This window comes from Protopterus annectens, chromosome 10.part0 (assembly GCF_019279795.1).
Source record: "Protopterus annectens isolate FY-2018-M chromosome 10.part0, PAN1.0, whole genome shotgun sequence".
Taxonomy (NCBI): Eukaryota; Metazoa; Chordata; order Ceratodontiformes; family Protopteridae; genus Protopterus; species Protopterus annectens.
The window spans coordinates 1016053903-1016066405 of NC_056744.1; the positions used below are offsets into that span (position 1 = coordinate 1016053903).

A 12503-nucleotide genomic window follows, 5' to 3' on the forward strand; every position below is an offset into this window, starting at 1 on the left:
ACCCCAGAGCCCTTGGGATCTCCCAGGCTGAGCACTGGCTGAGGGAGGGTTGTAAGGCTCTGCATTCTCTTTTGAGGAAAGTAGGCCTACATTCTTTTTGTACCAGCCTGCAGCCTAGAAAAAAATAGGTCTTGAGATGGCTGCAGGGAGGATTTTTTGTAGCTGACTGTGAACCCCAGCTGAGATAGGAGGAGAGTGAACTGGAGATGGTGTAGGAGAATTTGTAGGTTAACAGGTCATCTAAGTAGAGAAAAATCTGAATCCCCTAAGTTCAGCAGAAGGTGATCACTGGTGCCAGACACTTTGTGAAAACTCTTGAGACTGTGGAAAGCCCAAAAGGCAAAGCAGCAAACTGACAGTGAGGTGACCTAGTACAAAACCTGAAGAATCTCCTGCAGGAAGTCGGAACCAGTACAGGGAGGTAAGCATCCTTCAGGTCTTGGGATACTAAAAAAGTCTGGGACAGAACAAAAGGTAGCAGAGTGTGCAGTGAGAGCATTTTGAAACTTGGTACTTTTAAAAAGGTGTTTAAGTAAGGAGAGATCCCATGTCTTTCCACTGCTCTTCTTTCTTTGGCACTAGGAAAACTTTGGAGTAAAACCCCTTTTCCATAAATTCTTGTGGTACCAGCACTATTGTGCCATGTACCCATTGTTCCTGTAAAAGGGGTGGGAGTAGAAGAATCTGATTGCATGGAGCTGGGGGTACACCATTTAGAGGGGGAATATGTTATCCAAGACATGGTACATCTATTTTTTTTTTTTTTTTTGACAGATAGTAACAATTTATCGGTTATAATCTTTTCCCAGGTGGAGAAACATTAGGGTACAGCCTTTTGAGAGTGGCAGGATAGGGCTTGAGCGGGGGGGGGGGGGGGTTTAGATAGTCAAGAGATTTATTCCCAAAGGAGGCCTCCAGATGAAACATCCCTCTGTGGTTTATCTGGGAATCTTTTTGGGAGCCTTCTTCTGTTTCTGGCTAGACCTAGGATTCTTCGGACAGAACAGGTAGGTTTGATTGGTCTGGTACGTAGTTACAGATGGTAAAAAGCTGTCTGCAGTCTTTCACAATTTCACTCTGCTCTTGAAAGGTTTTGAAAAAAGTAGGCAGCATCAGGGCCAAACGAGATTCTTGTCAAAATAGGAATCCACTAGTTTTGCTTTAAAGCCCTTAGGAATATAGGAATACGCTGGCTACATAAAACTGCTTGCCTGTAAGCAGTAGCTCTGGACAAGGCCTCTAAAGCACCATTACTACATTTAATGCTATGTTTGGCCAACTGTGTAGCCCAATTAAATAAAGATAACATTTGTTTAGAATCAGTATCCTGCAAATCCACCACTACTTTAAATAACTAAAAATAAATATCAAGTATTTAGTCATATAGATTTGGTAATTAATAGCTCTGAATGTCAAATTAGAGGAGATAATAACCTCTTTTACCCCACCTATCCACAGCCCTGCTATCCTTGTCTGAAGGGAGGGCACTGGCGTAGAGCTTAGAAGGCTTTTCAGATGAGAAGGAAAATGCAGAAGGGTCTTCCATGGGATTTTTTAAACAAAAACTTAAGACCATCAGGGACTTTCTAAAATGTATCTGGTCTTTTGGGAGCCAGAGGCTGGGAATCGGGGGCAACAGAAGTGAACTGAAAAGCATTTAGAAAAATCCTCAACAACAGGAGGTACAGGGAAGGGGCTGTGGTGTCCGTTTCCAAAAGGATGCACCTATCTTTTCTGCACCTCTGAGATCTGCCTAGACTCCCACTCAAAATGTTTCATCATGATAGTCTCAACAAAGGCAACTTCTTCTACTGGAGAAACAGGTGAAATGGAATCATCATCTTAATGGACTTGGCCAGGAGATTGCATTTGAAAGGAGCAGGTCAGAGAATGGTCAGAATCAGAAGCCTCCTCATCTTCAGAGGAGAATGAATTCACATCAATCTTTTGACGGGTGGGGGCAGGGGAGGCTTCAGAGCCATAATGGATTTAAATAAACCTTAAGAGAAATCAATCGATTGTTTCTTCCTAGGAGAGGGTAGAAGAAGTTGACGGAAAGCTACATATTTAGTTTTCTGATCCTTCTTTTTTGGTGTGACGCCCACCTGTACTAAACACGGTGGCTCATTTTTCTGATGTACCTCAATTAGTTTACCTGGCATCTCTTCCCTAACCAGGATGTGGGGGTGTCCTCTATGCCCTCTGAAATGATGATTTGAAGTTCACCTCTGTCTGCAGAATCTCTAGTCTTCAAGCCCTCTGATATCACAGTGGCCTCCAGTGGGGTATTGGCAGAGGGCATCTGAGGAGGAATCTGATGTACTGCAGGTTCTGGAATCTCAGCTGGTAAGTCGGAGTCAGAAAAGGACAACTGAATCTTTGGCCTAGGTCTTTTAAGTCTTTTCTTACATGCTGAAGGTACATTCAGGTTAGCAGAATCTTACATCTTTCAATGGGCCAAACATTTGATACCTTAGGTCCCCAAGGAAGTGTTAAGTGAGGGCAAAACAGGGTCACAAGGTCTTAGGTACAAGTGATAGACAGCTGGAACAAGCTTTGTAGTAGTGTTCCACTCCTCAGCAAAAAAGACAGAGTATGCAAGTGTTTGTACAGGATTTGCATACTGCACTCACAGTTACCCCTCCTAGTGGGCATCTAATACTGGTAAGAAAAACACTTCAGAAATATAAAGAGAGGTTCCCCAATGGGGCACTTATTGAGTGTTTGAAGCAACGGTACCAACAACTAAATGACCACCAATCCAGATATGTGGTGTGTGCTCAGGCTGACAATGAGAGTCTGAAGAATTATGCTATCAGGCCCACCTATATACCCCTAAACTTGCAAGCTGACGTCACACATTGGACGAATGATACTGACAAGGTAAAGCTTTGGTAGCTTCGCCAGAAGACAGTGGTCATAACCCATTAATTAGGAATACTGCAACAATGATGTCAGTTTTAAATCCATAGCATGCACAAGATGAAAAAAGCTGTGGTACCTCACTGTTTACAAAAAACTGCCACCACCTTAAAGTAAGATGGCAAACAACGTTTCAATACTATCTGCTCAGATGGCAGGAGGACAAATGAGCCCAAGACCAGTGGGGGGGCTGATGGTTGGCAGGCATGAAGGCAAAAATGTCATGTGGGGGGAGGGGCAGGCAACAAATGTAAACATCTATGATGAATTAGGCTGGAAGGGAAGAAAAAAACAATCTGAGGACAAACTTCTTTGCTAATGCAGACTTACCATGACATGACTATGTCATGGTAAACCTGCCTTGAGATACTATATCAGCTTTTGAGCTAATGGGTAGTCTCTCCCAAAAAGACTGTCAGGACTAGTCCTCCTTACAAGTTCTAATACTGTTTTATGCAGCCCAGATAATTAAGGGAATTACCTACAACTATGGCACTGCATTTCTTCTCATTAGATCTGGACACCTCAAGCCTCTCTAGTGTCAGGAAGCCAACATAGTCATCAGCATTCTGGCACAGTTTTAAACAAAAGAGGGAGGAAAATCTGTCTAGAAATGTTCTTGAAATAGATCTGGTCCACAGGGGCTATATCTAGGTAGTTCAGCATCTCAAACAAGACTATGAAAGAAGCAATTTACAGTCACATTGAGCAATACCACAAACTCCTAATAAAGGCCTCAGTGGAGGAAGTGTATCGGATTTCTGACAGGAATACTACCAAGCTAAGAAACATTTATATTCATCTTACAGTGTACTCTCACTCCTACAAACATTATTCTTACAGTGCTAGAGTAAAGTGCAATTAAAAGTTTCTTTCTGCAGCACTTCTGCGTTATTCAGATATCCCAGTGTGCACCATGTTTGGATTCCATCTCTTTAGGGCCATGTCTCGGTGCCTATTAAATCTTACTGGCCATTAGACTTCAGACTTATGGATCAGGGAAAAGGCCACACAAGATGTAAGCAGCTGTACATTCTTTCCCTACAGACATAAAATCTTTGCTGGATTAAGACAGAAGTTTAAAAATATTTTCTGAGGAAACACAGTAGGCTGTAAAAAGGGATAAATTATCTGAAATAAAAAATAAAAAATTACATTTGTATGACTGCTACCATCAGACCATTCTGGGGTAAAAGAAATTTAAAATAAATAACTTACATTGCTACAAGTACACAAGCATGGCAGCAAACACCAATACAACACTTTTTTTTAAATTCAGACATCTAATTTGTACATACATAATGTACATCCTACAAAACCATGGGACGTCTGTACACCTACTTGGGAGTAAAGTGGCACTGCTTTTACAAGGATGCTTCTCAGATAAGGATTTCTTCAAACAAGTTAACTCCACTAAGACCACCCTCTCTTGTGGCTAAAAAATAAAAGGAAGGAAAGGGGAAACCTTTAGAGATCTCCCTCTGGTCTAATGTTAAAAGGGTAACCATTTGAACTGTCTGGACCCACTATAGTAAGTCCCAAAATACAGAGACTGAACAGCCCAAAAATTGAACTTGCATACACTACGTCCGAGATGCCATTTATAAAGTCTGGGGGTGGGAGGCTGTGGGCTGGGACTTGCCTCCCCCTTCCAGAAAAAATGTTTTATGGAGAAGAGTGATTTTGAAATTCTTTTGTGTCCCCCCCCCCCCCCCCCGAGTTTTTCAGCTCTCAGCATTTCAAGTGCGTCAATAAAATAGGGAAGCATTAAAAAGCCTTAGTCTACATAGCTTTAAGCTACAGGTCCAGGTATAGAAGACAGTAGAAGAACCAACCTTTGCTTCAGTGCAGAGAGGACTAACATGCTGATAGATGCTGTCTGATGTTGAACCTAGGCCAGCTATGGAGACATTCATGCTTAAAAATCACCAACATGCACTGCATTAAAGGATTCTGGTAAGTCAACACTGAGTATAGGAAACTGTTTCACAGCAGTGGAAATTCAGCAATATCAGCTTCGACTAGCAGATACACTAGTCCACCACTGACTAAAATACACCTGTCACCAGAAAGTGACCTGAACTTTGGTCACTCGTTTCACCTGAATCTCCTTAAGTTGTTTTACAGCTGTTGGTGGGGAATATCATGTAGAGGAAGGCAGGTAACTAGAGGGTAGGACTTTTCGGCAGACTGCCAATTATATTTCTGTAGTTCTTAACAATGGATAACAATCTCACTAGAACTGACTTGTTTAACAGCACCATTAAAGCAATGTGAAAGTACTACATATCTGCATTTGTCAATTAAGGTTTTCATACTTTTTTCATACCTGTTGATGAAGGTGCTTAAGTGCAGAATCTCCATTCTTTGGATCATTTAGTGCATCCTGTAATGCTTCATGAGACAGAATTTGTTCTTTGAGTTTACAATTCAAGCCTGCAGGCATTAAAGAAAGTGTTTAAGAACAGAGAAGTGTCAACACATATGTGAAACACAACAGTGAATCCTAATGCCTACTGTTTACAGGAACATGTCTGAAGTATCTCTGCTAGGTGTCATCTATTAAGTTTGTCAACTTCCTAAACAGTAACTAAAAATGATTATTTAATCCTACCTTGGATTGCTTTACTCATATTCACTTGTATATATACAAATATGCCGATGTAAGAAGACCTGTGGCCTACAAAGTCCATCTCAGTGATGCAACTAACCACCATAAGCAGCCCTCCCATACCATTACTCTACACTTTTCTTTTTCTGCCCCAAGAAACTGTAAGCCCTTCTAATAGCATATGATGTGATAATACAGTCCCAAACTCAACCACTTTTCCATGAAGTCATACTCCTGAATTTCCCCTTCAACTACCACTAGTATACTCTTCTTCCTCTGTCCTTCCTCTCAAAACTCCATCCTCCCGTACAATGGCACAGAAAGACTGCAGTGTATCCAGGTCACCCTACCCTTCTCTCTTAGGTCATCGAATGCATATATGGTCAGCTTTAAGCTTCTTAGCATACTCCACCCTTAAAGTACTCTTAACCATTCTGATACCTTAGCACTGAAATCTTAACAGCGAACTCCACTGCGGTAAATTCCAGAGGATGTACAAAGAACTCCATGCATAGCCTTACCAGTGGTCTTGCCAAGGGAAGGATGATATTACAGTCACTGTGCAATATTTGGAAAATTACAAGATATATTATTTATTTTATTTTGAATTTGTTAACCGGGGTAGAGCACCAAGCCCACTGGACCTATTTCAGTCTCAGCCCAGGGAGAAAACAATAGTTGCATGACATTATAAACAGAGTGAATGCCAAAATGCAACACATATACATTACTTACAAAGTGATCATAGTTGGCTTGAGGGAATAAAAGCAACAGATAAATTATATTCTATACACAGTGTGTGAAAAAACATAATATACAATACATGCATTCTATATACAGTGGAAATTAGAGATGGCATGCTGAAAAAATTACAATAAAAAATAGTGTGCATCAGAGAAAGATATGTAGACAGATGAATGGAATGAAGAGGTTACGTTATATGACCAGAGTGATAGCAGTTGCATTTTCCTAGTCTCTTGAAATGTGCTTTTATTTGTAAATGGAAAATGGAACAAGAGAAATGTTCTTTTTAAAAAGAAGGGAGAGATTCCTGCAGCTTGAGATCAAGGACTGAAAAAGCATGGTCTGTGCAGAGAAGCCTAGTTTGAGAATGAATATCAAAAACAGGTTAACATTCTTTTTTAAACAGTTTGAAGTTAAAAATTTTGACCCTAAGCTGCTATATGAGGGAATGAATAAGGTGAATTGATAAGATCATTCAACTATCAGGATATTTAAAAAAGAAACAAAATTAAACCTGTGAGTTTTGTGACTATGTATGGTAACAACATTTTTAAGATTAGGAATATTGCAAATAAACATGGAGATGTTTTGGTTGGTAACCAACGCACTGTGCATTTGTTACTTTTGTTTACTGCTTTTTTGCGCACTGCACCTCTTAGAATTTGTATGTTTAGGTTGGTGACTTTTTTTTTTTTTTTACACGGAATTGTGGAAAGAAATTGTCACAAGACTTGCAGAAGAGGAAGAATAATAGACTGTTTTTTCTTAGGATTTAAAAGGAGAGTGGCCTTAAAGACTGTAGTTGTTAATGTGTTTGGCAGATTCACTTTTGTAAACTGCAAACAGTGTATTAGGGTTTGTAATATAGCAATAACAGATGATGTGGGCGTGGTATATTGAAGATTTACCCACGGCTGGTATGGTTTAATCATGAGGCCAAAGCCTGAGTGATTAAATAATACCACACCCATACCTCTCAACCTGAAAACATCACAAATCTGAACAAGGCCCATGAAAAATAGGTACAAATCTGTACGCTGATTAACACAATTTGCATATATAATTATGTAACCCCACCCACTCCAATGGAATTGTGGGATACCAACTTTCAAACGTAAACTGAAGAACAGAACCAAAATATGGCACCAGATTCCCCCTACAGCCATTTCAATGTCCCGGGATACCAACTTTCAAACGTAAACTGAAGAACAGAACCAAAATATGGCACCAGATTCCCCCTACAGCCATTTCAATGTCCCATTACTTGGCTATTTCATCCCATTTACCATAAACGCTAATGTGTGCATACTGCTTTACTTCTACAATGATTATATGGATTTTATTTTTACATTTTACAGCTCAATGCACAAACACCAATATACATCTGCTAAACAAAGCAACACTGTCTCACAATGAAAATAGACTTGGCATTAAAACTTCTCTGCCCTTGAAACTCACATTCATTGAAACAGCATTGAAACCTACACCACATTCAAAGAAAATGCATCTGTCCAGTGGTAGATAAAGATTACCTTTGGGCTGTTTTCAAATCATTGGCCCCTTGCACACAAAACAAGAAACATACATGTTTTTTTTGATACACCTTCCTGACTTTATCAAATTATATTCCTTGTATAATACAGCACACTTGTTAAGAGCACATTTTACATTTATTGTTTGAACATTTTTCTAGTAGGCTGCAGGCAATGAAACAAAGTGCATGAACCAATAATGACAAAACTGCCCAATTCAGAACATTTTCATCATAAAAGTCTACTTCCACACTCACACTATAAATAGAACGGCAGTAGTGTAAGCCATAGGAATTTTGTACAGCTTCTCGCACTTATTTTCAATTTCAGTTTTTTTTGGGGGGTGGGGGTACAACAGGCCAAAAACCAGGGACACATTTTAAACACTGCTTGTATAACTTTGGAATGTTGCTAGAATAAAATGTTGCGTTACCACCATGCATTTCACTGGCAAGTCTTGACCCAGGACCCTATGCACTACAGTCAGAGCAACATACCACTATGCCAAATCATCAGTTTCCTGAAAGATAGGAAGACTGAAACTTAAACGGCTATCATTTAATGAATTCAGTTCTCACTTCTCACCATAGCTCTCAACCTCTTTGCACAAAAAACCTGGACAAAGCCAATAATGGGGGAATACAAATTCAGTTCTTACTTCTCACCATAGCTCTCAACCTCTTTGCACAAAAAATCCGGACAAAGCCAATAATGGGGGACTACAGCCCCAAAATAGGGACAAATTTCAAATACTGATCTTATAAACTTATAAAATTGCTACAATAAAAGGTTTTGTGTTACCATTTATTTTCTGAAGAATATGAAGTCTGAAATTCAAATGTCTGTCATTATTTAATAATGAATTCAGTCCTGTAGTGATTTGCCACAAAAAATCCTGAAAACCACAGATTTTATGAAGAACTGATCAAAAATATGAGGAACAAATTTACAAGTGGTGGCTAGGGACTTTAGGCTCTTTTTACCTTATACCCAAGGTACAGGGTTTGAGCCTGAGTACCTCTAGCCACCAGGTGTATTACAATGGACACACACACACACACACACACACACACACACACACACACACACACACACACACACACACACACACACACACACACACACACACACCCTTTCCGAACACAATTCCTGTTTCAGAAATGAAAATAGGTTTCCTTACTTCTCCGTTTCACTTGCATTGGACAGCCAGCCTTTCCATTCCCGCATATAAAATCCTTTCCGTTCCCATGCCTTCTAAATCCAACCATTTGAACAGCCAGGTAAGCCTTCTAAATAATTCCGTTCTCCCGGAGTGCGAGTAAATAATTCCCGCTTGCAAAGCATTTGAACCAGAGCCAGAAATACGTGCGCAAGCTCAATTCCGACAAGCTGGTAAGCCTGACGGAGCTAACGTCATCGCGCATGTGATGACGTCAGCTCACAAAGCGCGAAAAATAACAAAACAAAGAAAAAAAATCAGAAATGAAGGGGTGCCACTCGATATCATGGTACCCCATTATTTGGACCCCAAAACTTGGTAAAAACTGAGTAATTCGCTACAGTTGGGAGGTATGACCACACCACCGATTCGGTTACTGCTATTACACAATGACATTATTTAAGCAAAATTGTACTTACTTTATCTCTTTGTATAATGGAACTGCGGTGTTCTTATGTGGTGCTTCTTGATTCTGCTCTTTGATGATGTGCTGTACATGTATCTCTTTGTATAATGGAACTGCGGTGTTCTTATGCGGTGCTTCTTGATTCTGCTCTTTGATGATGTGCTGTACATGTAGGTCCACTTGCAATACCCGCATGGTTGTTTATTTGGCCCAGTGTCAAAAATGTGAAGGGTTCTATGTGGGTAAAACAGAACGTAGGCTTCGTGAGCGGATCTATGACCATATTTATGCCATTAGTAAAGAGAAGCAAGAGAATGCTCTGGCCAAGCATATATCAACATTCAAAGACCATTTCTTCAAATTTATAGTAATAGACCAAGTATTTGAAAACAAGAGAGGGGCCCCTTCACATTTATTATTAGAAGCATCAGAATTGAGATGGCAGATTAGACTTAATGCGTATGCATTCCCCGGACTAAATGATAGTTGTTCCATTAGCTGTTTGTTAAAATTGAGGAGCCTTTTAAGATAGATCCTTTATGATAGTATTTGATTTAGTTTTGGCATTTTCAGTTTTTAAACCTTGTTATTTCAAATACGTAGCAGATAAGAATTTGAATTATGAACACATAATTCAAGTGAAATCTTGAATATTCAGTTTAAAGAGTTCTACTACGTCTGTTAAGAGATGTTTTTATACCAACACATTCATAAATTTACATTTTTACCTACTTCTCACACTTGGGTATAGTCCTATACTTGTTTAACGTTTTAATATATATTTTTAATGTATTTTAATTCTTGTACTCGTAATTGTATTTTATTCTGTAGGATTAGGCAGGCTTAGTGGGGTTAGGATATATTTATTTCTGAGTGCACTTATACCCATTTTGAGTTTTAACTTTAAATGTATTTTTTAACTTGGTATTTAATTGTTTGATTAATTTAATTGAATGTTAATTAAGATTATTGAATAGTATAAAAGCTTTTTCCTTGCAATTTATTATTGTCTGAAGAAGTCTGCGTACCACGCAGACGAAAAGCGCTTTACTTTAATAAAGTCTGAAGTTGTTTGAAGTTGTCTTGCAGCTTACATTTGATTCCAGTGTTCCCTGGTCCTACTACTCTGATCCTTTGTTTTTGAATTTCCTAGTTTGTGTCTTGGTTTTTTATTTGTATGTGCTGTACATGTGTTTGGGACTTGCATTCCCAGGCTTATGCAGTACATCACTAGTTAAGCAAAGCAAGCAACAGAAAAAAGGACAATCTCAATTGCTATTTTTTTTTTTGAAAGAAAAAAATGTGCAACCTCCCGACAGTTTAGAGGTATGAGAGAGACAGGAAAATCAGGTATGTTTTAGTTTGTAGAACATACCTGATTTTTCTTGTATTTTCTGTGGTCTTGTTCGATCTTTTATTTTAAAAAATGTGAATATCTGTGCATTGTCTGAATGAAAGAAAGTCTGAAATTTAACTGCCTATCATTATTTAGTGATTTTGTTCCTCGATTTTTGTCAGAAAAAAAATGAGGAATGAAGTCACTAAATACTGACATGGATTTCAGTTTCACAGTTTTTTTTCATTCAGACTAACGAGTGTCCAACCACATAATAGAAAGAAAAAAGTGTGGCCACTCAATGATACTTCAGTGGCCGAACTTCTGTTGTAAATTAAGAATATTCCAATAATGGGCACGCTGGTGGGGCTGACCAATCAGCTTTCTCCTTTTGGAATGTTAATGGCCAGTCATTGTACAATACTAAATATTTCATATCAATTAACACCTCTAGGAAATATGATATTAGACATTTTATTACTTGTAGTTCTAATTAAGTGGTCCACATGTCAGTGTGGAGCTTTTTATGTGAGACAAACATCACTGATGTGGGAATATCTTATTTCACTGCATATGAGTTTTAGATGTAAAAGGGAAATGGGGGTGGTTTTGTTTAAGCATACACAGAAACATAATGAGGCATTTTTTACATTTATAGGTATTGATAAGGTTAAGTAGCCCATTTTAACTAAGACACAAAAACATCAGAGATTAAATCATTGTGAACACAAATTGATCAATTTGGGGGGCATTAACATTTCTAGGCTTAAATGAATTAGTATAGATAACTATATCAAGATGCATTTTGATGTTGGTTTTAACAATGGCCACTAGATGGCAGTAAATTATGAATTTATTTTATAACATGGTGCAGCGGTTAGTGTTGCCACCTCACAGCAAGACGTTCTTCGGTTCGATCTTCGGCTAGGGTGCCTTCTGTGCAGAGTCTGCATGTCCTCCCTGTGGTCGCTTGGGTTTCCTCCGGGTGCTCCGGTTTCCTCCCACATCCCAAAGACATGCTGTAGGCGGATTGGACACACTAAATTGGCCCTAGGTGTGAGTGTGTGCATGTGTGCGCCTTCTGTGGAAGGTTGGGCGCCGGGCTGGCAACTTGACACTGTAAAACTCCACTGCCAATCATGAGCGGACGGTGATACGCTGTGGCGACCCCTAACCGGGAAAAAGCCGAAAGAAGAAGAAGATGATTTTATAACAACGTTTTGCAAATTTGTAAAAATCCACTGCCAATCATAAACGGACTGGTGATCCACTGTGGTGACCCCTAGCCAGGAAAGCCAAAAGATAGATATTGTTGCCTATTTGATGATTTTATTCTAGTCTATTTAAAGTATTATTATGCTAGGGATGTGTTTTATATATGCAATGTGATCCGGAGACTTGCGCAGGTGGTGACCAGGAAGTTACGTTTAAAAGAGAGATTTCCTGGCTACCTTGTATGTTCGTTATTTTGCACTGAAAGAGCCTTTTTAGGAGAAACCATGGCCTACAGACACAGATGTGATTCATTAAAGGAGATAATACATATTTTAAGTGCTGGTGGTGTTTTTTTGGAAGTTTTACGAATATATACAACTTGCTTGCTGGGGTAGTGTACTGATCTTGATGGCTCATTTACAAGCACAGGCTGGGTGAAAAGGATCCCATAAGAAATGAGCGAAACATATATTTACAGATAAAAGAATATGCCATAAGACTATATACACATATTTACA

At 39.1% G+C, this 12503-nt stretch overlaps 1 protein-coding gene across 1 annotated transcript in view; it reads right to left on the reverse strand.

Annotated features, from left to right (window-relative positions):
- TRMT13 (tRNA methyltransferase 13 homolog) overlaps positions 1–12503 on the reverse strand; it is a 780528-nt gene that overhangs the window by 443061 nt on the left and 324964 nt on the right. Inside the window, exon 6 of the mRNA XM_044085778.1 lies at positions 5252–5358. Coding sequence (XP_043941713.1) covers positions 5252–5358 — 107 coding nt within the window. The remainder of the gene's footprint in view (positions 1–5251; positions 5359–12503) is intronic.